Source organism: Salvelinus fontinalis, chromosome 15 (assembly GCF_029448725.1).
Source record: "Salvelinus fontinalis isolate EN_2023a chromosome 15, ASM2944872v1, whole genome shotgun sequence".
NCBI classification, from domain to species: domain Eukaryota; kingdom Metazoa; phylum Chordata; class Actinopteri; order Salmoniformes; family Salmonidae; genus Salvelinus; species Salvelinus fontinalis.
Genome location: NC_074679.1, coordinates 22,625,319 through 22,646,684, shown reverse-complemented (window position 1 = coordinate 22,646,684; position 21,366 = coordinate 22,625,319). Strand labels below are relative to the sequence as shown.

Below are 21,366 nucleotides of genomic sequence, written 5' to 3'. Positions count from 1 at the left end.
AGTCCGCCTGGCCTTGCTGCTATTCCAGTTTCAACTCTTCTGCCTGAGGTTATGGAACCCCTACCTGTCCCAGACCTGCTGTTTTCAATTCTTAATGATCGGCTATGAAAAGCCAACTGAGATTTATTCCTGATTATTATTTGACCATGCTTGTCATTTATGAACATTTTGAAAATCTTGGCTCTCTCTAATTTTCTCCTTCTCTCTTTCTTTCTCTCGGAGGACCTGGGCCCTAGGACCATGCGTCGGGACTGCCGCCCGTGGTGACTCCTTGCTGTCCCCAGTCCGCCTGGCCTTGCTGCTATTCCAGTTTCAGCTGTTCTGCCTGCGGTTATGGAACCGCCACCTGTCCCAGACCTGTTGTTTTTCAACTCTTAATGATCAGCTATGAAAAGCCAACTGAAAATTATTCATGATTATTATTTGACCATGCTTGTCACTTATGAACATTTTTGAACATCTTGGCATAGTTCTGTTATAATCTCCACCCGGCACAGCCAGAAGAGGACTGGCCACCCCTCATAGCCTGGTTCCTCTCTAGGTTTCTTCCTAGGTTTTGGCCTTTCTAGGGAGTTTTTCCTAGCCACCGTGCTTCTACACCTGCATTCTAGCTGTTTGGGGTTTTAGGCTGGGTTTCTGTACAGCACTTCGAGATATTATCTGATGTACGAAGGGCTATATAAAATAAAATTGATTGATTGATTGAATGCGTTTTGTAAAAGTCACCCTTTGCCAAAGTTGTAAAAAATGGCGTTGTTTAGAAGGAGTGCAAGGGCGAATGGAGAAATTGCACAGGCACACTTCGCAGAGTAGGCGTTCCCTAACGGAAATATGCAAATAAATGCTAAAATGCGCCAATAGGATCTCACTAGCTCGTGCTTGGCTATGCCCATCCCCTTGCTTGTTCTTTCCACAGTGAATAACTTGCTCCCATTGAAAACGACAGGCTCTGGTCTATCTTGAGTTAGTAATACAAATATTTGCTGATACTGTAGGCAACATTCTCTCTCAATCAACTGTAGGTCTATGTATCTTTTGCACAAATTATTTATTTGAATTTCAGCCCAACTTATTGCTAGATTTATGAAACCCTAATATGTATTTCAGAATGATTGAACAATATAGGCCTAGATCTGTTCATTAACACACAGTAGGACTACCAGTTAGCCTACTATCATAATAAATAACCTGAAAGCAAATAACAAAACAGAATGAGCAAATTAAGAGATTTATTCAATTTATGATCAAAAGTACACTGCAATTTTGTTCATTACTCACAAATATATTTCTAATTAGTTGTCAATTAAAAATAAGGCTTAAATTCTGAATTTATTTGGTGCCCATTTGTACTCAAAATCACACTAACTGTAAAGAAATGTGGAGATGTTTGAAAATGTACTGAAGTTGTGTTGTAAAGGCAGGCCTTTTGTAAACATTGTGGATTTTCTATTTCTTCTGATAGTTGTCCCTATATCTCTCACTGCTCCTGTGTCATTTCACTGTTCCCTCTATATTACCCTAACGCAGGAGGCCAGGAAGGAAATCACTGTGCCCTCTATACTACCCTAATACTGCAGGCAAGGAGGAACATTTCCTATGAGCACTAACTTTGCTGATAACTTCTTTATTAAGGAAAAATGTACCTACTATGACTGTGATATGTGGTTGTCTCCCCTAGCTATGTTAAGATGAATGCACTAACTGTAAATCGCTCTGGATAAGACTGCTAAATGACGTACTGTGAATGTAAAATGTAAATGAAACCATTTGAGATACTGGAGATACTGGAAACTGAAGGTATGACTAACTATATGTAAAATAATTTGCCTGAAGCCTATTTCCCCCAGACGTTTAAGGCCTATGTTAAACCTGCTATGATATTAAAATTCTCTATCACATTTAAAACAACAACAACTGAAGACAGTCACAACAGAAGAGAATGGTTGACAGTATGGTTCCCTGGAAAGAGTAAAGCTGCTATTATGAGAGTGTGCTTGTTGCCTGTTACTTTTGTGTGTGTGTGTGTGTGTGTGTGTGTGTGTGTGTGTGTGTGTGTGTGTGTGTGTGTGTGTGTGTGTGTGTGTGTGTGTGTGTGTGTGTGTGTGTGTGTGTGTGTGTGTGTGTGTGGTGTCAGTGTCCACTGTTGTGGAAAGTTGAGTGGTTATGGCTGAAGATGACAGGTTTGAAAATAGTCCCTGGTTTATTGGTGTATTTTTATCCTGATTTACAGAAGAGTCCTGGTTTGGAGATGATGCTAAGGAAAGAGGGTCTGTTGTGATAGGCAGACCCAGGCTGAAGCGACTTAAAGGAATAGTGATTGGTAGGTCACTCTCTGTGGGCGGGACCTGCTAGCTGACTGGCAGTCCGGCGTTGGTCCTCTTGTCACGGATGGAGCTCAGCATGTCTGAGACGAGCTCCTCAAGCCCATATGTCGACTTCCAGCCCCAATCTCTCCGTGCGTTGGAGTCATCAAACCTCACCGGCCAGCTGTCCGCTGCACAATCAAGGTCAAGAGTTTTTACATATCACAACTTAATAAGACTGTATGATGACATCATTCATGACTGGTGACCGTGTGAAAAATTAACATGCAAGGCTTCCAATATTTAATAGTACTAGAAAAATAAAATGTATTTATTATTTATATCTACTCTATACACTATGAAGGAGAAAAGTTTCCATATACTTCTGCTATGGCTTATTTCAAATCATACATCTTGAAGTTCAATAACACTACACAGATCGTCAGACACACACCATTAGGCTGAACAATGAACATACCAATTGTCTGGCGGACAGAGTCAGGGTTATATGTGACCTTGAGGTGGGGCAGGTGCTTGCGGATTTCCGTGGCCACTTCCTCAGGGGTGAAGCTCATGGCATCGATGTTGTATGTGCGCAGCGACAGCTGGCATTCCGGGGCCTGCATGAACTCCACAGTCGCACGGTGGCAGTCACCAACATGCATCATCGGCAGTCGCGTGTCAGCGCGTAAATAGCAATCGTGGTGACCCGTGCTGAGGGCATCATGAAAAATCTGGACAGCATAGTCTATGGGAGGGCAAAAATTTACACAGAATGTATTGGAATATATCCCTATAATGGTGACATTAATACTTTAATAAATTATTAAATGATAAATATGGGTTACCTGTTGTTCCTCCCCCAGTCTGTGTGTTAGCTGAGATGACGCCAGGATAGCGTAGGCAGCGGAAGTCCAGTCCATACTTGTGATGAAGATACTAATAGAGAGAGATTTAACACAATCGAAGGTACAGCAAATAACCAGCAAAAGCATATTTCTGCAGCATACTTCTCTTAATCTTCCCTATCTGCTGTGTTAATGAATTTACTTACTCTCTCTGAAAAAGATAAATGGCAAAACGATCTCGCTTTTCTTTCTAGATTTATCTGTCTATAAGAGAGGACCGGCAGGTTATGTGTGTGTGTGCATGCGTGCAGGAGTGTGCATTAGACAGCGATGTGGTTGCATTATGACTGCATCTACAACTGTTTGTGTGTGCATGTACAGTATGTATGTTTGTATGTGTGAACATAACAGGTCACACCTCCCCCATCAGTTCGCCATGCACTTTGGACACCCCATAAATGGTGCGAGGCCTCTGGACACACAGGTCAGGTGCAGGGTCACGGGGAGAAGAAGGGCCAAAGGCTCCGATGGTGCTGGGAACAAAGAGACGTAAACAGCTCTCCAGAGCCAGGTCCAGCACATTATGAAGCCCTAGAAAGTACAGCATAGAGAGAATCTTTAGACAAAAACATACAAAACATACAAAAAGGGTGGTGCCCTGGATACTGTGATAGCTTTTGTGTGTGATCCTGGAGCTGACCTGTGATATTGATCTTGCGTGCTAGGGCCACATTGGCCTCTCCCACAACACTGAGTAGAGCGCTGTAATGCACCAGCCAGGTGATGCGGTTATTCACCACCAACTCTCTAAGGTTCTTATAGTCCAACACATCAGCATACACAAACGGGCCTGAGGGAGAAGAGAAGAGAGAGACAAAGAGTTTGATAAGACTTTTTGAGACTTAAATAGCATTAGTTATTTTGTAAAGGTGTTCACTAACAGAGAACAAACTGTATAAAAATAAAGAAAGTTGTACACTATGTTTTTTCCCAAAATTGTAATGGGTTAACCAAACCAACATTTCAGGTTTACCCATTGTTGGGTGTATATATATGTAGAGTGTACAACTTTCTTTATTTTTAATACAGTTTTATACAGTTTCTTCTCCGTATTTTGGGCTGAAATGCTTAGGTAACCTAAGGTAGGAGAGATGTTCTTTCATGCAGAAAATAAGAGGATTTGATAAGCACAGTATGGAGATGTGCATGGTATAGAGATTAAGAGAGAATTGTTGATCAGTCCAAAAAAGAAAACGTACCACTTCTGCACACTTCTGGTGGAGGCTTCTTGATATCCGATAGGATAACGTTTTCTGTTCCGTACTGTTTCCTACACATTGATATTCAATTAATATCTGCAATTTCAGTTCATTCCTGAATTTACTGTTTTTAACTGGAGTGAACCCCAGAATCCAAACTATCTATTTGTAGATGTTAAATGAGAATTCTACAATCTGGGGAAGATTCAGGCTATCAACATCTCTTACCCTTTGAAGAAAAGATTGCTCTTTAATTTTTTCTCACCTCAGGATTTCTGCAAGCCCCACACCTAACTGTCCAAGACCACCTTTCCACGAAGAGAAAATAAATAGTACAATGAGGAATTAATAAGAATTCATAAAACAACACATCATCTCAATTGTTAATTTGTATTTGTTCAAAAGGTCTCAAAATCAAGAATATATGGGTGAAAATGTGTTTCTTGTGTACAATATCAGAAAAAAATTGGTCTGGATGTTTTTTCATATTCTGCTCCAACCAGGCTGTGACCTTTTTTTGTTTTCACCAAAGCTTTATGTAGCCTAGAGACAAAAACTGGCCTCAAGCTATTATTCTGCCAGTGGTCACTCGCTGGGGCCTTTTTGTCCCTAGCACAGTCTGCTCACAGCCTATTGTAGTGAGGGAAAATAGGATTGCCACTTACTAAACAGTGAACACAAATCTAAATGACAAAAACGAGATTGACAACATGCCATTGCTGTTGTTAAAACATTTAAACAAATGTTTATATTTTCATAAACAAATCAAATGTATTTATAAAGCCATTTTAACATCAGCAGATGTCACGAAGTGCTTATACAGAAACCCAGGCTAAAACCCCAAACAGCAAGCTATGCAGATATAGAAGCACGGTGGCTAGGAAAAACTCCATAGAAAAGGAGGAACCTAAGGAAGAAACCTAGAGTGGAACCAGGATCTGAGGGGTGGCCAGTCATCTTCTGGCTGTGTCGGTTGAAGATTATAAACACATATGTAAAGCATATATAGCCTATGGTCCATAAAGTGTTATTTGCTATTTGAGATTTTTTTTTTAAATATGGTTTAACCTGTGATGAGAATTCGTGGGTTCTCCGCAGGAGGTAGGTCAATGGAATCTTGACTGTTCCACCGGCTGATCTTTCGGGGCGACCAACTAAAACCCCGGAATGACAAACTACGTGCCCAGCTGCGACAGCCATGGCACAACGAGCCGAATAGAGCTGCAGCGGAGGGCACACAGACCCGCATACCCGATAGCATGTCGAGCTGCTGCCCCTGAGGAAAAAGTTCGAACAAAGACAAGAGGCTATGTTATCTATTTCATCCGTCAAATCAATCTTTCTCAGTAGGAAATTACACCACGTAGGTCATAGACACTATTAATTCTACGGATTTATGTAAGTTGACCATGTTAGGTTTAGGCCAATAAATTAGTTATGTAACATTGTTGTTTAATTTAAAACATCAACTTTATAGTGTTCGTATTGACTGGAACACCACGCGTTATGTATCAGAAGAATTAATAGAAAACAACATTTTACCTGTGTGCTGACAAAAACCTGGAATCTGTCTCTGTTGATCGTGCCAACCACTTGTTGACCAAAATGAAGCTTTACAGATCGCACAAGCGCATCCCACACTGGGCTAATAAACTAATTGATGTAAATTGCGCTGATAACACGATTTTCGTGGTATTTAACTCTTAGAATTAAAAGATTAGGCTACCCCCCGATTGGTCACTGAATAAGCGCACCGAGCATCCATTGGGTAACTCCATGGCTGAAGAAAGTCATCCTGGGATACGTGGTTTTCCTCGTTATGATGTAAGAACGCGAGAGGTCACGACTCAATTGTAAATTACTACAATATCCAGCCTGCTACGCTATAGGGCCAACATGTGGGCAAACATGCTGACTACCTGCTCACAGGGGATTTGTATTGTTGCAATGTTGAATGTTGAACAGGGCTGCAGTGTAGAGGCTTACGTCAGAGTCAGAGAGGGGATTAAAAAAAAGTGACAAAACGCATAATGCTACTAGCTGGCAATGGGGAGGGGGGGGGGGGGGGGGGGGTAGGCGAAATTTAAAAGCACATCACATTAGTCCCAGGGTTCTTGGGGTGGATCATCACACTACAAATGTTGGCAAGAAATAAGCTATGAAATAAATTAAACTCCTTTTAATAAAACATTTGCATATTGAGTACCTTGACATGTATCAAATTATTTAAAAAATTGCTAAAATGTAAAGTGTTTGTAGGTAAAAAAAAAAAAAACACAATATATTATAAAAAAGAAATATGGAGTGAAAACGCTATAAAAAAGGTAGATACAAAATATATGCATGTCACCATGAGAGAAAAGTATTTAACAGTGAGGAACTTTCACAGTATGCAATGCAATTTGATATTCTTTGGGATGGATGAATACCTATCTAATTCATGTCCATAGGAGCATAGTTTTCTCACAAAAAAAGTTTTTATTTGTTCTCTTCCTCAACAGTCAATCAACCAGGATGAGTGTCACTGTGTGTTCCATCAGTCCAGTGTGTCACTGTATTTTTCGACCCCAATTTATCAGTGTTTTCAACTTGCCCCACGGCACTCAATGACAAGGTTCCGCAACTCCTCCTGAGCTTTCTCTAGGTGCACAGCATGTTGGGTCCAACGCAGGAACAGACCTGATACACATCCAGACAGAGGAATCTTGGTAGTAAATAATGTATTTATTTACATGATCTACCATTTCATTGCTTAGTACTCATCAATTAAGACATTTCCTTATTTGATACTCTTAATGTAATAACTATTCAAATTCACCCATCCAACATACTGTATGTCAGAGGGCTGCAGTAAGGGAAAGCAGACTCAGATCTGCCTGTGTTACTATAACTCACCTCTCCAGAGCTGCAGGGACTGTGGCTGAACGGAAGGCCAGATGGCCAGCTCAGTGGGCTCATACAGGGGGTTAGAGTAACGCTCCCTCTCACTGGGCTTCAGGAGGAACTGGAACAGACAGTGGGTTCTCTCCTTCACCCCTGCAGCACACCTGATGAGAGCGAAAGAAAGAGGGAGAGATTAAGAGTAAGTGGAAAGATACAGACAGATGGACAGACGGCCGTGGATTTAGTGTGGATACACTAAACTCTTGGACAATGACTGTGGATATAAGGACAGTCTGGACAACGCATGAATGTCTCACCTCTCCTGGTCACTGTTGCAGAGGAATGTGCCATAGTCTGAGGCGTAGACCTCCATGGCCAGCCGCAGCAGCAGAGGCTCAGAGAAGCCCATGGCCAGAGGGAACTGTCGTGCCAGCTGCCACACACAGTCCAGCAGCAGCACGAACACTGGAGCCTCCAGCCTCAGACGTGCGTGGGAGTAGGCTGAGTGGGCACAGCGCTGCTGGAACGGGTGACCTGCCTGTGGAAAGGGAGTACGCACACACATCAACAGATCAAAAACACACACACTGAGATAAAAACACAGATAAAAACATACACACAGCTTCAGCTAGTATAGCTAGTTAGCCATTGAATGTACACAGGACTAATGTACACATTACCAGCTGTCAATCTACAGTATATGTGGGTTTGAAATAGTTGTGACATAAGAGGTAGCGTGTGACTATTTTAGTGGTCTCACCAGTAGCCACTCCCTCTCTAGGAGGCCCAGAAAGCCGGCCAGTGTGCGTGTCTTGGGGTCCAGGATGAGCTGGGCCAAAGAGCTCACCAGAAGGGTGGTATCTGTGCCCTCTGAGCCATGGACTAGAACAGAGTGGCCATCTCTGGCCAGAGCACCATAGAGGGTTACATAACATAGAACAATGTTACACGTAAACAAGATATTGTACAATACAGGAAACAAAACAGCACATCAGCCATTTAAAAAAAGCAAAACAACACACATTATGACTCAGTGTAAGACTATGCTGCACAGTGTTCAAATCAAATTTTCAAGAATTATTTCAGAATGCAATGCGATCGGCATTTGATAGTGAGGTATTCCAGATCAGGAGAACAAAATGACTTGAGTTCCTGTATGTTACCACAATCACACCACTAGTAGTTCATCATGAAACATACACAAGAGCCTTTTCCCTGGAGAGTCCTTTCTTTCTGTCCGCACGAGAACCCTGCTGGCTGTATGGACGGGAACAGTATATCCAGAAAGAGCCATGATTCCGTGAAACAGAGCATGTTACAAGTCCCTGATGTCTCTCTGGAAGGAGATCCTTGCCCTGAGCATGTTTACTTTATTGTCCAGGGATTTAACATTAGTGAGTAATATACTCGGAAGCGGTGGATGGTATGCACGTCTCCTGAGTCGGACTAAAAGCCCACTCCGTATTCCTCTTCTCATTCGGCGGCGTCTTGGAGTAGCCCATTACACAATGATGTACTATAATTTTGTTATTTTATTTAACTAGGCAGGTTAGTTAAGAACAAATTCTTATTTACAATGACGGCCTCGGAACAGTGGGTTAACTGCCTTGTTCATGGGCAAACCGTCAACTTTTTACCTTGTCTGCTCGGGGATTCGATCTACCAACCTTTCGGTTACTGGCCCAACGCTCTAACCACTGGGCTACCTGCCGCTCCATTCTGAAAACATTACATTTAGGGTTCTGAGAGTGGAGTGCACATCTACCTCTCCACACACTCTGCCAGTAGGCCTGCTGTGGCCAGGGCAGTGTGGACGTGAGAGAGCCATTTGGAGTTCTCCAGCTTGCTGAGCCAGCGATCCACACTGTGGGAGTGATCCCCACAAGCCTCCACCAACTTTATCAGACTCTCCTGGAGCACCTTCCCCCTGGGGACACACACACACAAATATAACTATTCAGTCAACAAGCATAGAGCTACAAAAAAGGGGTTGGTTAAAGCAGAAACACCCTGGCAACTAGGTTAGATATACGTAGCCACAAACAAATGAAAAAACTCACACACAACAGGCAAACACACAGACAGACACCTTTCCAGTTGACGGTGCAGTCTCTTCCAGCAACTGTAGCTAGATTTAGATTCAAACCCGCCCCCTGTCATCCTGGCCTGCTGAGCCTGTTGGTTGGAACGGGTGTCAATGATGTAACCCAGCCCAGAGCCGTTAATCACCGCCTGGAGGAGGAGCTCATCCTCTCTGCAGCGCTTCCTATTGGCTCCTGTCAGGGGTTGGCTGCTGCGCATGATGACCTGGGAAACACAATTTTGCTATTTGATAAAGAAGGGTTCCCGAGTGGCGAAGCGTTCTAAGGCACTGCATCTCAGTGCTATAGGCGTCACTACAGACCCTGGTTTGATCCCAGGCTGTATCACAACCGGCCGTGATCGGGAGTCCCTTAGGGTGGCGCACAATTGGCCCAGCATCGTCCGGGTTAGGGGAGGGTTTGGCTGGGGTAGGCCATCATTGTAAAATAAGAATTTGTTCTTAACTGACTTGCCTAGTTAAATAAATAAAACATATATTTTTTTAAACCATCTAATGTCAAACAACATTAATTACTGTACATTGTAGTGACGTAAAAGTATTTGTGTGTGTGACTAAGTGGATCCATGCGTATCTCACCATGCCATTTTTCCTGTGGTAATAACAGAGGACAGGGAAGCGGCCCCCTTGTCTGAACTTGGCCACCTTCACCAATGTCTCATCGTCTATGGAGTGAGGGACAATAACAGCAGGGGGGTAGGAGGGACACACAGAGTAGTCCTTGTTCACATGACTCAGTCTCCACCTGTGCTGCTGCAGAGAAAGAGAGAAGATAGGAAGACACAACACAGATCAATAGGTACATATTGGTCACTGTTAAAAATAAGGGTGATTTAACATTCTACAGTATAAAGAACGTTTTTGAGGGCCATATATGAAGCGAGCCATTGAACCCTTTTGGTTTTAAATAGTATGATTTCTTCTAACAGTGCCTACACCCACTATCTTGATTCTAATAGCGATCCCCAGGTTATGTGTTTTAGAACTAGAGTAAATTCCCCATGACAAGGGCTCCACAGGAAGCTGACTATATATATGAGCATGGATTCATGTCGTTTCTCACATGTATTGTTTACACAGTCATAATGCAGTAAGTGGAACCACATGTAATCGGCTGCAGGGCTGGTATTGTGGCCTCAGCCGGATTGATTTATCTTGACGCCTCCGTTTGGTCTCCCCAGTGAAAAACCCAGCAGCGTTACAGTTCTTTACACAAACCGGTGCGCCTGGTACCTGCTACCATACTCCGTTCAAACGCACTTAAATCTTTTGTCTTGCCCATTCACCCTCTTGAATGGCACACATACACAATCCATGTCTCAATTGTCTCAAGGCTTAAAAATCCTTCTTTAACCTGTCTCCTCCCCTTCATCTACACTCATTGAAGTGGATTTAATAAGTGGCATCAATAACGGATCATAGCTTTCATCTGGATTCACCTGGTCAGTCTGTCATGGATGTTTTGTATCCTCTTAATGTTTGTGATGATTGGCACTGATTGTTGCATTTACTCTAAAACGAAAGGACATCTGTGTGTGTGTGTGTTTGTGCTGCACTCACTAGCTCCTCCATTTGAGCGTAGTTCTGTTCAGCCGATGAGAGGCCCCACTGGTCCTGCAGACTGAGTTTAAGCGGTCTGTAGAAGAATGGATACATATCGGACACAATGTCCAGAGAAGAGAGATACTACAGAGAGAGAGAGAGAGAGAGAGAGAGAGAGAGAGAGAGAGAGAGAGAGAGAGAGAGAGAGAGAGAGAGAGGGGGGGGGGGGGGGAGATAGAGAGAGAGAGAGAGAGAGAGAGAGGGGGAGAGCAGGGGGGCAAAAAAGTTACTGTCTAGTCAAAACAAAAAGCAAAAAACTAATTGTAATGTTGTTAAACCTTTATGACTGTAAAACTAGTTTTTACATGCTGGGTATGTATGTACAGCCTGTGTGTATTCTACCACCCTGCTACTGTACCTCAATGGAACGGGCAATGTTCAGGCACTCCTCCATGCCTGGAATGTCCAGCTGCAGAACACACAGGTCCTTACACTTGAGGGTGATTGTTCCAGAGGACCCGGAAGGCCTTCATATGAAATACACACACATCATTATAGGGCTTCTGTCTAACCCCACATATTACCCTCAACACTTCCCCTCAGGGTTCCATGATCTAGGCTGCCTCCCCTCCAAAAAAGCATTCAAAAAAGTAAGTCCAACCCAACCAGCTGGTGGGAGTGGAGATTCTCTAAGAGAAAGGATGTGAGGCCCGCATTTCCCCTCCATATCAACTCTTTGTCTGCACTACACCTCCAAATGTACTGTCTGAACCAGATTCATAACTGCAGTAAATGAGCACTGAAATTCCTGCATTTGGTTCTTCGCAGTTCATGACACAAAGCATATGGAGAGGATTCAAAAAGATGGCATGTGAGACAGAGCTTGAGCGAAGGTGGGATTGGTTATTATTCCTGCAGCATCAAAATCCTGTTATTTTCGCACAGTGCTGCACAGGACATGGATAGCAGCACACTGCAAAACGCACAAACACACACAGACTCACACGCAAGGTGTCACACTTATGTCAAACCTTTGACTCTGGCCTGTACTAGAGAAGAGACTGGAATAGCCCAACAGGTTTTCCACACTGGGTATGGAGGGAGAGAGACAGCGAGAAGGATGGAGGGAGAGAGACAGCAAGATGGGTTAGTGAGACATGTTTATCAACAGGCTACACAGGCACCCTGACCCAACATTCAGACTGATGTTAACTGGGAAAATATGAACATGTTAAACACTTTATTAGTAACTATTAGTTTCCCCAATGTGACAATTCGCTGTCAGCACATTGAAATACGGGGTTCAGGCAATATGGCAGCAGTTCTGTATAGTGCTATATGGTCCATCATTACACCTTTGAATATGACATTTAAATACTTTAGTGGAAAAAGCGGTCACTTAATGCCCTCGCCCCACTTACCTTTTCTCTATGGCATCGATGTTTCTGAGAAGTAACAAGACCAGCCGCGAGCTGTCTCCATCTCTGTTAGAGAAGAGCAGGTGGTGGCCAGTGACACATAACGTTCCTTGCATCGGTGGATGAAACGGCCGTCTCAGAACGACATCTTCAACGTTCGCGGTCTTTATGTGCTCTGAAAACTCCATCGCATCAGCGCAAGATGACACGCGCACGGAGATCCAAGTCGCGCGCGGCAGAAAAAGTCTTCACAGTTTATTTTCCTCTTCTGAATCTTGTTTAGGCTACTTATCTGAATTATTGAAATTAAACCACTTGACACGGTCCAAATGTTGACTGTAGCTTGCTGTAGCTACAGCTAGGCGAAGTGTTTGTTTGAAGTTAATAAGCTCTTCATAGCAGTTATTTCCTTTCGTTTTCTCATTAACCCACCCTGCCTGTGGGGACACCTCTTTAAGCCATACTTGGCTGCTTTCCAACCAGCCCCTAAAATGTGAAAACATCTTGTGGTTACAAAAGAAGGAAGTGAGCGTTTCCTGAAAGCAGTGGTGAGAGAACACAAAGTCAAAGATCCTATCTATACGGGGCAATTCATTTCAAAATGCCTATTAGTGTGTAGCCTAATATTGGGTTTGCATTTTGTAGATAATCTTGCCTAAAAAAGTTCATACAATTCATACTCGGTTCATATTAATACCCAGTTCATGATAAGATAATGGTATCGTCTGCATCTAGTCAGTCATTATAGCGTATCAACAGGGCCCTGGTACCTGCTAAAGAACTGACAGTCTAAAGACAACAAACCTCAAGACAGCAAACCTCACCACTTGACCATTGGAGTTGAGTATGTATAGAAATCACATGCTAGATTTTTTGAGTGAAATCAGCTGCTGACTGATTTCTGTCTCTTTCAAGCTGTTGTTGAACCGTCCCAGACTAGTTAGTTTACATTACTCATTGATTTGATTTAGTAGCCTCTGCTTCTAACCAAGTCGATGCTACTCTAGTGACTTCAGGTCACTAACCTAAAGCAATACCCTTCTCATTTCCTGTATGTGACCTAGTCTTTGATTTAAAAAAAAATATATATATATATATCATCTGGAGATCAAGTAATAGGTGAGTAAATGTTTACACTCACATATTGTCTAAAACATGCAGCATATTGCTATCCCATCCATCTTTCCAGCCCATTATTGGGCAATTGACCAGAAGTGTGTTCGAAAATTACCACTAGATGGAGGCATTGCCTCAAATTAGGACATTCCAATCCCTATTTCTAAGGAGTTTGTCAGCTGTTTGTCTGTCAGGAAGACCATTAACTAATTACATGATGTTTGTGTATAGCTACCTGTACCTGCCCTATTAAACATGGAATGGCTACACCACAATATTATCTGATCAAATAACATATTTGAATTACAAACATTCCATTTAAACCCTAAATGTATCGAGGAGCCATCTTAAAGAGATTCTCAGGTACTTTTGTATACTTTTTAGCCAGTAGTTCTGAAAGTAGCACTCAGGATACAAAAGTAGTCCCGAAAATTGCATACTATGTCATATGTGCACCAGGTCATTGCTCTCACTCTCTTTCTCTCTCTGCTGTGTCCACTGAGCGTTGGGCCCACACTGCAACCTTATTGGATAACGCTGGACAGGCCTCTCGCTAGCTTTCACTCAAATGTGAGGGGCTGTAGCTCATTGGCTCGAACTGGAATTGCTAGGGGCTGGCCCAGGTGGTGGGAAATGTAGGGAAAACAGCTTCAAGATAACAGTTGCTTTCAAACTAGCGATTTTGTGGCTAATTGAGGTAAGACAGTAAGTCTGCTCATAGATGATGCATTTATGAACTACACATCCTGCCCAAAGCGGGAGGTTTCAAAAATACTTTTTTAGTCGCCAAAGTACAGCAGCATGTCTTTAACATAAAACGTTTAAGAGATATGGCTACATCAATTTCATCCCATTGCCATTTTAGTGTTTAAGGAATTTAGAGGGGAAATTATACAAAACCTTGGAGCCATTGACATGTCAAATCATTGCATTCCAATGTTAAAAGCTGCACCTGGGTGCTGCCATAAGTGGACACAGCAAACTATTTGTTTCACCTTGGTGTGGTCAGGTGGATATCATGGGGGAGGCTACTTGCATGAACTACATCTCTTCTCCATAATGGATATGGGAGGCCACTTCTACTTCTCCTTAGCATTCTATAAATAAAGGATCACCAGTACACTCCAATCTAGAACTGGCAAGCCCAGCGACAGAACACTTCATGTGCTTCAAGAGGCATCGTGCTCTGTGAATAACTAATTCCAACTTTTTTGCAGCCTCTGAAATGTATTTTTACGCAGATCCTTTTTAAACGTCTAGAGCACTTGCAATGGATTTTAAAGAGCTGGGAGGTGAGGATAACCCCGACGGAGATACTGAGGGAGAAGCTGAGGATTTGAACAATGTGAAAGCACTTACCGAAAAACTAAAGTTACAAACCCGCAGACCATCATACTTTGAATGGCAGGAGCGCTTGCAGAGCCAACCATGGAAGGAGAACCCAAATGGTTCAAAAAATATCCAAGCGACTGCAGAGAAATATGTGCTCTTGCCTGAAATTATGCGGGATGAGAACTCAGATCTAACCATCCGCAACATCTGTGGCTTCGATACCATTAATGACGCGTTGGAATTTCTTAGGAAAGAGTTGGTGAGCACACATTTTTTGAATGCCGAAATTCAACATAATTACCCTTTTTTCTCCAACTCTGACACGGTTATTTGTACATGGACATGTTAGAAAATAATTAGGCTACACTTTCTCTGCATTTCCTAGATATGTAGAATACAATGAAAATATTATTGTACATATGAATAAGCAGTGGTGTGAAGTACTTAAGTAAAAATACTTTAAAGTACTACTTAAGTCGTTTTTTGGGGTATCTGTACTATTTTTACTATTTATATTTTTGACTACTTTTACTTTTACTCCCCTACATGCCTAAAGAAAATAATGTACTTTTTACTCCATACATTTTCCTTGACACCTAAAAGTACTTATTACATTTAGAATGCTCAACCAGACCAGAATTAGGGCACTCTTATCAATATAACACTTTGTCATCCCTACTGCCTCTGATCAGGTCGGACTCACGAAACACAAATACTGTGGTTGTAAATGATGTCTGAGTGTTGGAGTGTGCTCCTGTCTGTCCGTAATTAAAAATTATAAGAAAATCGTGCCGCCTGGTTTGCTTAAAATAAGGAATTGGGTGTATAGCAATTACTTTTACTTTGTACTTTTACTTAAGTATTACTTGAATACTTTTTCTACCACTGTACTTAAGTACATTTAAAACCAGATACTTTTAGACTTTTACTCAAGTATGACATTTTAGTACTTTTTCCACCACTGTGAATAAGAGGCAGTGCAACTATTTGGCAAACGTAATTACCAGGTAGTTACACTGGTTTGGTTTGGCATCCTCATGATGCACACGTGCCAGAGCATAGAGTCTCTGTGTCAGATGCCACTGTTGTGTGACGGAGAGATTTATGGGAAATAATCGTGCTTTCACTGTTTAATTTTGCTTGAATGCTTGTCTGACTAGAGCATGACTTTGTGCTATCTTTGCATCCAAAATAATGCAAACATGCTAAAACAATAGGGACCTTGTGTTAATTTCAGAGTTAAAAAATCCCCAAATAGAAAGGCAAAGTATTTTTTCACATAGATCATGTGATTACACATCAATAGCACCCACTAAATGCAAAAACCTAATCCTGGGGTCCGATTGCTAGAATTTTATATTTGATGACTGATTTCTACCCATTCTCTCTCATCTCTCTCCTTTCCGCCTGCCATCCTCAGAGGGAGATGCGGTTCCAGGACAACCGTCTAGCTCGGCAACTGATCCGCCTGCGTGTGGAGATCCACCGGCTGAAGGTGGAGCAGGTGTGTCACCACCACAAGGAGATGCTGGACGACGCCACCTACGAGCTGAAGGAGTGTGGTGAGGAGTCTGACCTGCTCTGTGACATCCCCATGAAGGCTGCCTTCGCCCTCTCCACCCCCCTCAAACACCTTGGCCTCACCAAGATGAACATAAACTTCCGACGCTTCTCCCTCTGTTAAAACATATTCCACCCTGTGAGGATGGATTTGCTGTATTAACACCTCTGTCTAATCTACGCAGGGTAATTTGAGGTGTTTCACTGCAAAGGTTTCTGTTATGACACGAGAGGGAAGACGAATGGCTGGAAGAGTGTGCAGACAGTAATTAGCCAAGTGGGAGGAAATGGAAATGACTCCTTTGATTCGTGCCCTAGCCCTGACTTGAGAGAGATAGTTACAGGCTTCCATAGTAAAGCCCTGTAAGGGCAAAACATAAACCCATCGCATAGCAGCACCTTTCTACTGTACCTCAAGGAAGGTGCTGACTGATAGGTCAGAGTAGACAGGGAAGATAGTGATGAGGTGTGGATCTGGGATAGAGTTGGTGCGAGTCTGGATCACCATGGTGTCAGATCAATTGCACTGTACAAAAGCAATAGTTAAGATGACCCTCTGATAGAATGAATAAGACTGCCATGATGGTGAACACAACTGTAACTAGAGATGTCTCTTGAGAGTTGCAAAGGGGAATTCTCTTTCTTCAGATGCAGAAAAATCTATCACAGCGCTAACACTCACTAACTTGAGTTCCATACTGTAACCCCAGCCCAGGAGGAAGTATATATAAGACACTCGTCACATCACTAGGGACATGTTCCCAAACTCTGTTGAAGGCCAGGCCCCCCACCTCTGTGTTGGCAGAGTCCCAGACAGCAGTCCACAGGAAGCTGGAGGTCACATTCCAGCATTCTTTCACCTCTTTAGAGACCAAAAATAACAAGGACCTCCATGGGGTCATGGCTTCAATGATATGACATAATTGGAGGCTATGTCCTATGTACTCCATGCATTTTATTTTCCATTAGATGAAGATAGATCACAGTCCAATGTGACAATGTTGTGTCAGATTATCAGGGTTGAGTTTAGATGTGTTTAAAGATATTGTTCTCAGGAAGAGAGATAGGAGGAGAAACTGAAAGTATCTTTGGGGAAATTAAGAGGGAGTTAATTTTGAACAGGATTTTGTGGGTTTTTATCGATGTTTGCTGAATATTACCCAACAAAGTTTAAAACTTAAAAAGTTTAAAACTTTGTTACAAAGTTGTAATACATCAAAATGTAGATTTGTAAGTGTCTTAAGTACAGAGTTTTCACCTATATAATGCAGGAATATGTTATGGTTATCATTTAATCTATGAGGGAAATATAAATGATTGGAGACAGAGCTGTTCTTTCGAGATGCTTGTTGTTAAAAGTTTTTTTGTTTGCTATTAACTCACATGTAAAAAGGCAACAAACTTGAAATTGAAAATAATGTTTTTTTTAGTTGTCTGTCAGTCTGTCTATCCATTAGAGAACTGGGTAAATGACCTATGTCATTACCTGTGACCTCACTGAGTGCTCATTTAGCTGTATGATCCTAAAATTTCATTAATGCACAGTTTCATGTTTCAACTGCATCAGGCATTAATCTTTTTTAAATGATGTGGTATAGGCTTAACTTATCAGAAAACCCCTTAAAGGTCCAATGCAGCCATTTCTTTTCTCAATATCAAATCATTTTTGGGTAACAATTAAGTGACAATTGGTTGAGCCCCACCAGCCTAACCCGGACGACGCTGGGCCAATTGTGCGCCGTCCTATGAGGCCACTCAGGAGGTCATTTCAAACAGTTCTTACACCATGAGGGCAGTTGTCATAATTGTCACAATTTCACAGTATTATTCCAACCTCATAGTGTGAAAACATAACTAAAACACAAAAAAATCACATTTTTGACTGCACTGGGCCTTTAAGGGGTACAAGCATAAATTGATAAGTTCATAACCATGTCAAGTTGTTATCAATTATTGTACAAAATGGGTACATATACAAGATGTGTGAAGTAGACGTGATATACTAGTTTATGAGATGACCTCATGTATGACGTGAGAGAGAAAGAGAGAGAACCAGGCCAATTGGAACCATTGCAATGAATGGCAGGATAAATACAGGGTACACAGGGTCTCAGGTAGTACCTTAAGGCCTGGTCCTTCATTGGATATCCTCATGTCATTTCCTGTGTAATGTGGCTTCTATTTCTAGTGTCTCTCACCTATGCTGTTTCCATTTGTCATAAAGTTCATCTGCCCTGCAGTTAAGATGGTTTTCTCTGTCCTCACTCCCCTCATATGCACTGTTAATCAACTAATAAACTGATAGCCCTAAGTACGTTATATCTTGACTGTTTCAGCATTTTTTTTTATCCTCCAGGCTAGGGTAGGCCCACTCAAGTTCATTTCCTTTGTCTGCAATCAAATACATGCAGTTGTAACTCCCTCAAGTAACTATAGTGACACTGCATTGTGTGTCTGTAGGGAAGACAAATGTAATTTCTGTCTATGTTTGTAGATTAGTTACGATACATAGAATATTCTCACAGTGCAGCTTGTGAAATATTGTAGTGTTTACTGACTTTATTGTCCCCTTAGGGAAATTATGTTGGTGGCATTATCTACACGTGATGGTTGTGTGCAATAAAATGCAAACACCACACAACTCAATGTAAAGTTTAATATTGCAAACTGCAGGCCAGCCCACTGGTCTTATTGACAAATAATACATAAGACTATGTAATATAACTATTTTAACCAGACATTCAAAAATTATACATACCGTACATTTTCAGTAAAACAAAGATAGGGTGACAGTAGCTTACCACCCCTATGATTTAATGGAGCAGATCAGGAAGCTTACGGGAAACAAGAAGCATAGCACAAAGCATTGTTTAGTTTTGAGAATAGCGGTAAGCTCATCCACTCATCAGCAGCCAGATAACACATGTATCATAAAGAAAAGCACTAAAGTGACAGGGTTTGAAAATGGGTTTTACTGCACCTAGATAGTTATCTCAATGAGCCTGCGTAAGAGATGTGATTTCAAACCCAAGTTACGAATAAGTGACAATAATCTGTAGTAGAAAAGAGAAGAGGAATCCCCCTGATTTAGACAGATGCTAATTGCTTGAATAGTTTTTTCATTTTCTGTCAATAGTTTTCACTCATTGTAGCTGCAGTCACTGTGAATGTCATGAGATTTGAGTCACAGAATCACTTCACCAAGGTGAGGGCCTTACAATAGATTCTGTTCTGTGCCTGCAGAATTTTATTTATATGGGGATAGTTGAGACATAAAGCCAGAAATGTGTGGCATGTGCTTCTCCTAAAGAGGTTCCCTCAGAGTTCTGAGGAAGGGTTAATCAGTTCACTTAAAATGCACTTCAAAAGAAATTCCTTAAAACCTTAGACTACCTGCAGGTATTGGATTATGTTTGTGACACCAACATTACTTATCTGAATAGACGTTTACACTGAATTAGCCTTGTTGCAGACCAGGCTTCCTGAAAACGGGAAGCCTGGTGAAGATCATTTTGCTTCTTTTTCTTCTTTGGAGTTTAACGGAGGTCGTCATCCAATATGTTGCATTACCTCCCCCAACTGGACTATAATATAAATCCATTATACTTTGTGATACAAAATGGGGGGGAAAGAAAACACCCTTCCAACTAACCCTACACTCATTAAAAACCCACTAGCCCATTCCACTACTTTGATCCTATCTACTCCTGCACCATGCCAACGGCCTGGGAGGACGGGACACCACCACTCAACACACCCTGTAGCTTCTCTGAAGTCAAATCTTGTATACCCAAATACTTCTCTGCAGATGCCACCACATCTATTTTCTGTGATTTACATTCCATTTATGTGGTATAGTGGATAACCATTGCTATGACCGCTAAGAAGCCAAACTTACTGAAGCATATATCACTCGTTGGCCTCTCCCTCTGTGCTGGCACAGATCTACTACTCACAGGGATCCTCTCAGGATCCCTCACCCTTGACCCATCTTCCTCTACTTTCTTCACTGCCACAGCATACGGCACTTTCTTCACAACTCTGACTCTAGCCACCTCAACCTGCCTCTTTCGCACCGGACACTTCTGATCCCCAGCAACATGGGCACCCCTACAGATGACACACACAACTTTATCCACCGAAATTACACAATCCTCTATCCCATGCCCTGCTGCACCCTTCCCACATCTTGGAATCTCCCTCCTACACACTGCTGCGACATGACCATAAACGTTGCACCTGAAACAGCGCAGTGGATTCTGCACAAAAGCTCAAACAGGATAACTGATATATCCTAACATGACTTTGTCGGGTAAGACTGATTCAAAACTCAAAAAGGGCTGACAGTGACTCCTCTGTTTCACCACACTCACCACTGGGTCTGCGTCACACCAAACAGCGGGCATCACAAACTCCAGGAATCTTCAACTTCAATTACTCCATCTCCACACTTAACTATACCCCAGAAATCACTCCTTTCAATGGTGGCCTGTTCCTAAGAGCAAAGCAGATAACAGATCTTGACCCAAGTTCTGTGACACAGAGCGCCTGCTTCCTCTGGTCAGAGGAAACACAAACAAATATCACAAGTCCACTACAGGTTACCTTCACTGATTCAACTGCACACAACTCCTTTCCCACCCACCATGAAACCACAAATGGATCCACCAAAAGGCAAGGATCCACTTTCTCCAAAAATGTCACTACTACTGGACCAGATTCTTCTTTATCATGTCCATTACTGCCAGGCTCAGGTTCCGAACTCTTCACCACACCTTCCACCTCACTTAACTCGCCCTCATTCACTTCCATTTCCCCTACAAAACTAGGTCGGGTGCTGGGTTTACTCTGTTTTGCACTTGACACCAATCTTCTTCGATACCACATCTCCATTTTTATTGCCCTCTTCCTGATATTCAAATCCTCATTCTGTTAGACCTCTTCTTCCTCTTTTTTACCCTCCATTCCTTCTCAGAAATCGACCTTTCTGTGTCCTTGTCCCAA

The 21,366-nt window shown here is 42.2% G+C and overlaps 3 protein-coding genes across 7 annotated transcripts; 1 reads left to right on the top strand and 2 right to left on the bottom strand.

Annotated features, from left to right (window-relative positions):
• Nucleotides 1-1,215: 1,215 nt before the first annotated feature.
• On the bottom strand, nt 1,216-6,468 carry LOC129811560 (L-threonine 3-dehydrogenase, mitochondrial-like). Its single transcript, XM_055862965.1, has 9 exons — nt 5,953-6,468; nt 5,479-5,686; nt 4,676-4,718; nt 4,411-4,481; nt 3,852-4,001; nt 3,570-3,742; nt 3,152-3,242; nt 2,782-3,051; nt 1,216-2,494 (listed from the first exon to the last, which is right to left on the bottom strand). Exons 2-9 carry the CDS (start codon nt 5,669-5,671, stop codon nt 2,349-2,351), a joined length of 1,137 nt encoding a protein of 378 aa, XP_055718940.1. The 5' UTR covers nt 5,672-5,686; nt 5,953-6,468; the 3' UTR covers nt 1,216-2,348.
• Nucleotides 6,469-6,574: 106 nt separating this feature from the next.
• zgc:154055 (uncharacterized protein LOC556036 homolog) lies at nt 6,575-14,093 on the bottom strand. 5 transcript variants are annotated; one of them, XM_055862960.1, is made up of 11 exons: nt 12,358-14,093; nt 11,941-12,024; nt 11,355-11,463; nt 10,955-11,080; nt 9,974-10,147; nt 9,383-9,600; nt 9,059-9,220; nt 8,054-8,195; nt 7,611-7,831; nt 7,306-7,457; nt 6,575-7,089 (listed from the first exon to the last, which is right to left on the bottom strand). In XM_055862960.1, exons 1-11 carry the CDS (start codon nt 12,540-12,542, stop codon nt 6,995-6,997), a joined length of 1,668 nt encoding a protein of 555 aa, XP_055718935.1. In that variant the 5' UTR covers nt 12,543-14,093; the 3' UTR covers nt 6,575-6,994. The 5 variants fall into 5 exon arrangements, with proteins under 5 accessions (XP_055718935.1, XP_055718936.1, XP_055718937.1 ...); XM_055862961.1 differs by having other exon boundaries at nt 9,974-10,144; XM_055862962.1 differs by having other exon boundaries at nt 11,968-12,024.
• Nucleotides 14,094-14,707: 614 nt separating this feature from the next.
• Nucleotides 14,708-18,681, top strand: LOC129811561 (protein FAM167A-like). The gene is made up of 2 exons (XM_055862966.1): nt 14,708-15,061; nt 16,223-18,681. The coding sequence occupies exons 1-2, from the start codon at nt 14,741-14,743 to the stop codon at nt 16,484-16,486; spliced, it is 585 nt and encodes a 194-aa protein (XP_055718941.1). The 5' UTR covers nt 14,708-14,740; the 3' UTR covers nt 16,487-18,681.
• The last annotated feature ends 2,685 nt before the right edge of the window (nt 18,682-21,366 follow it).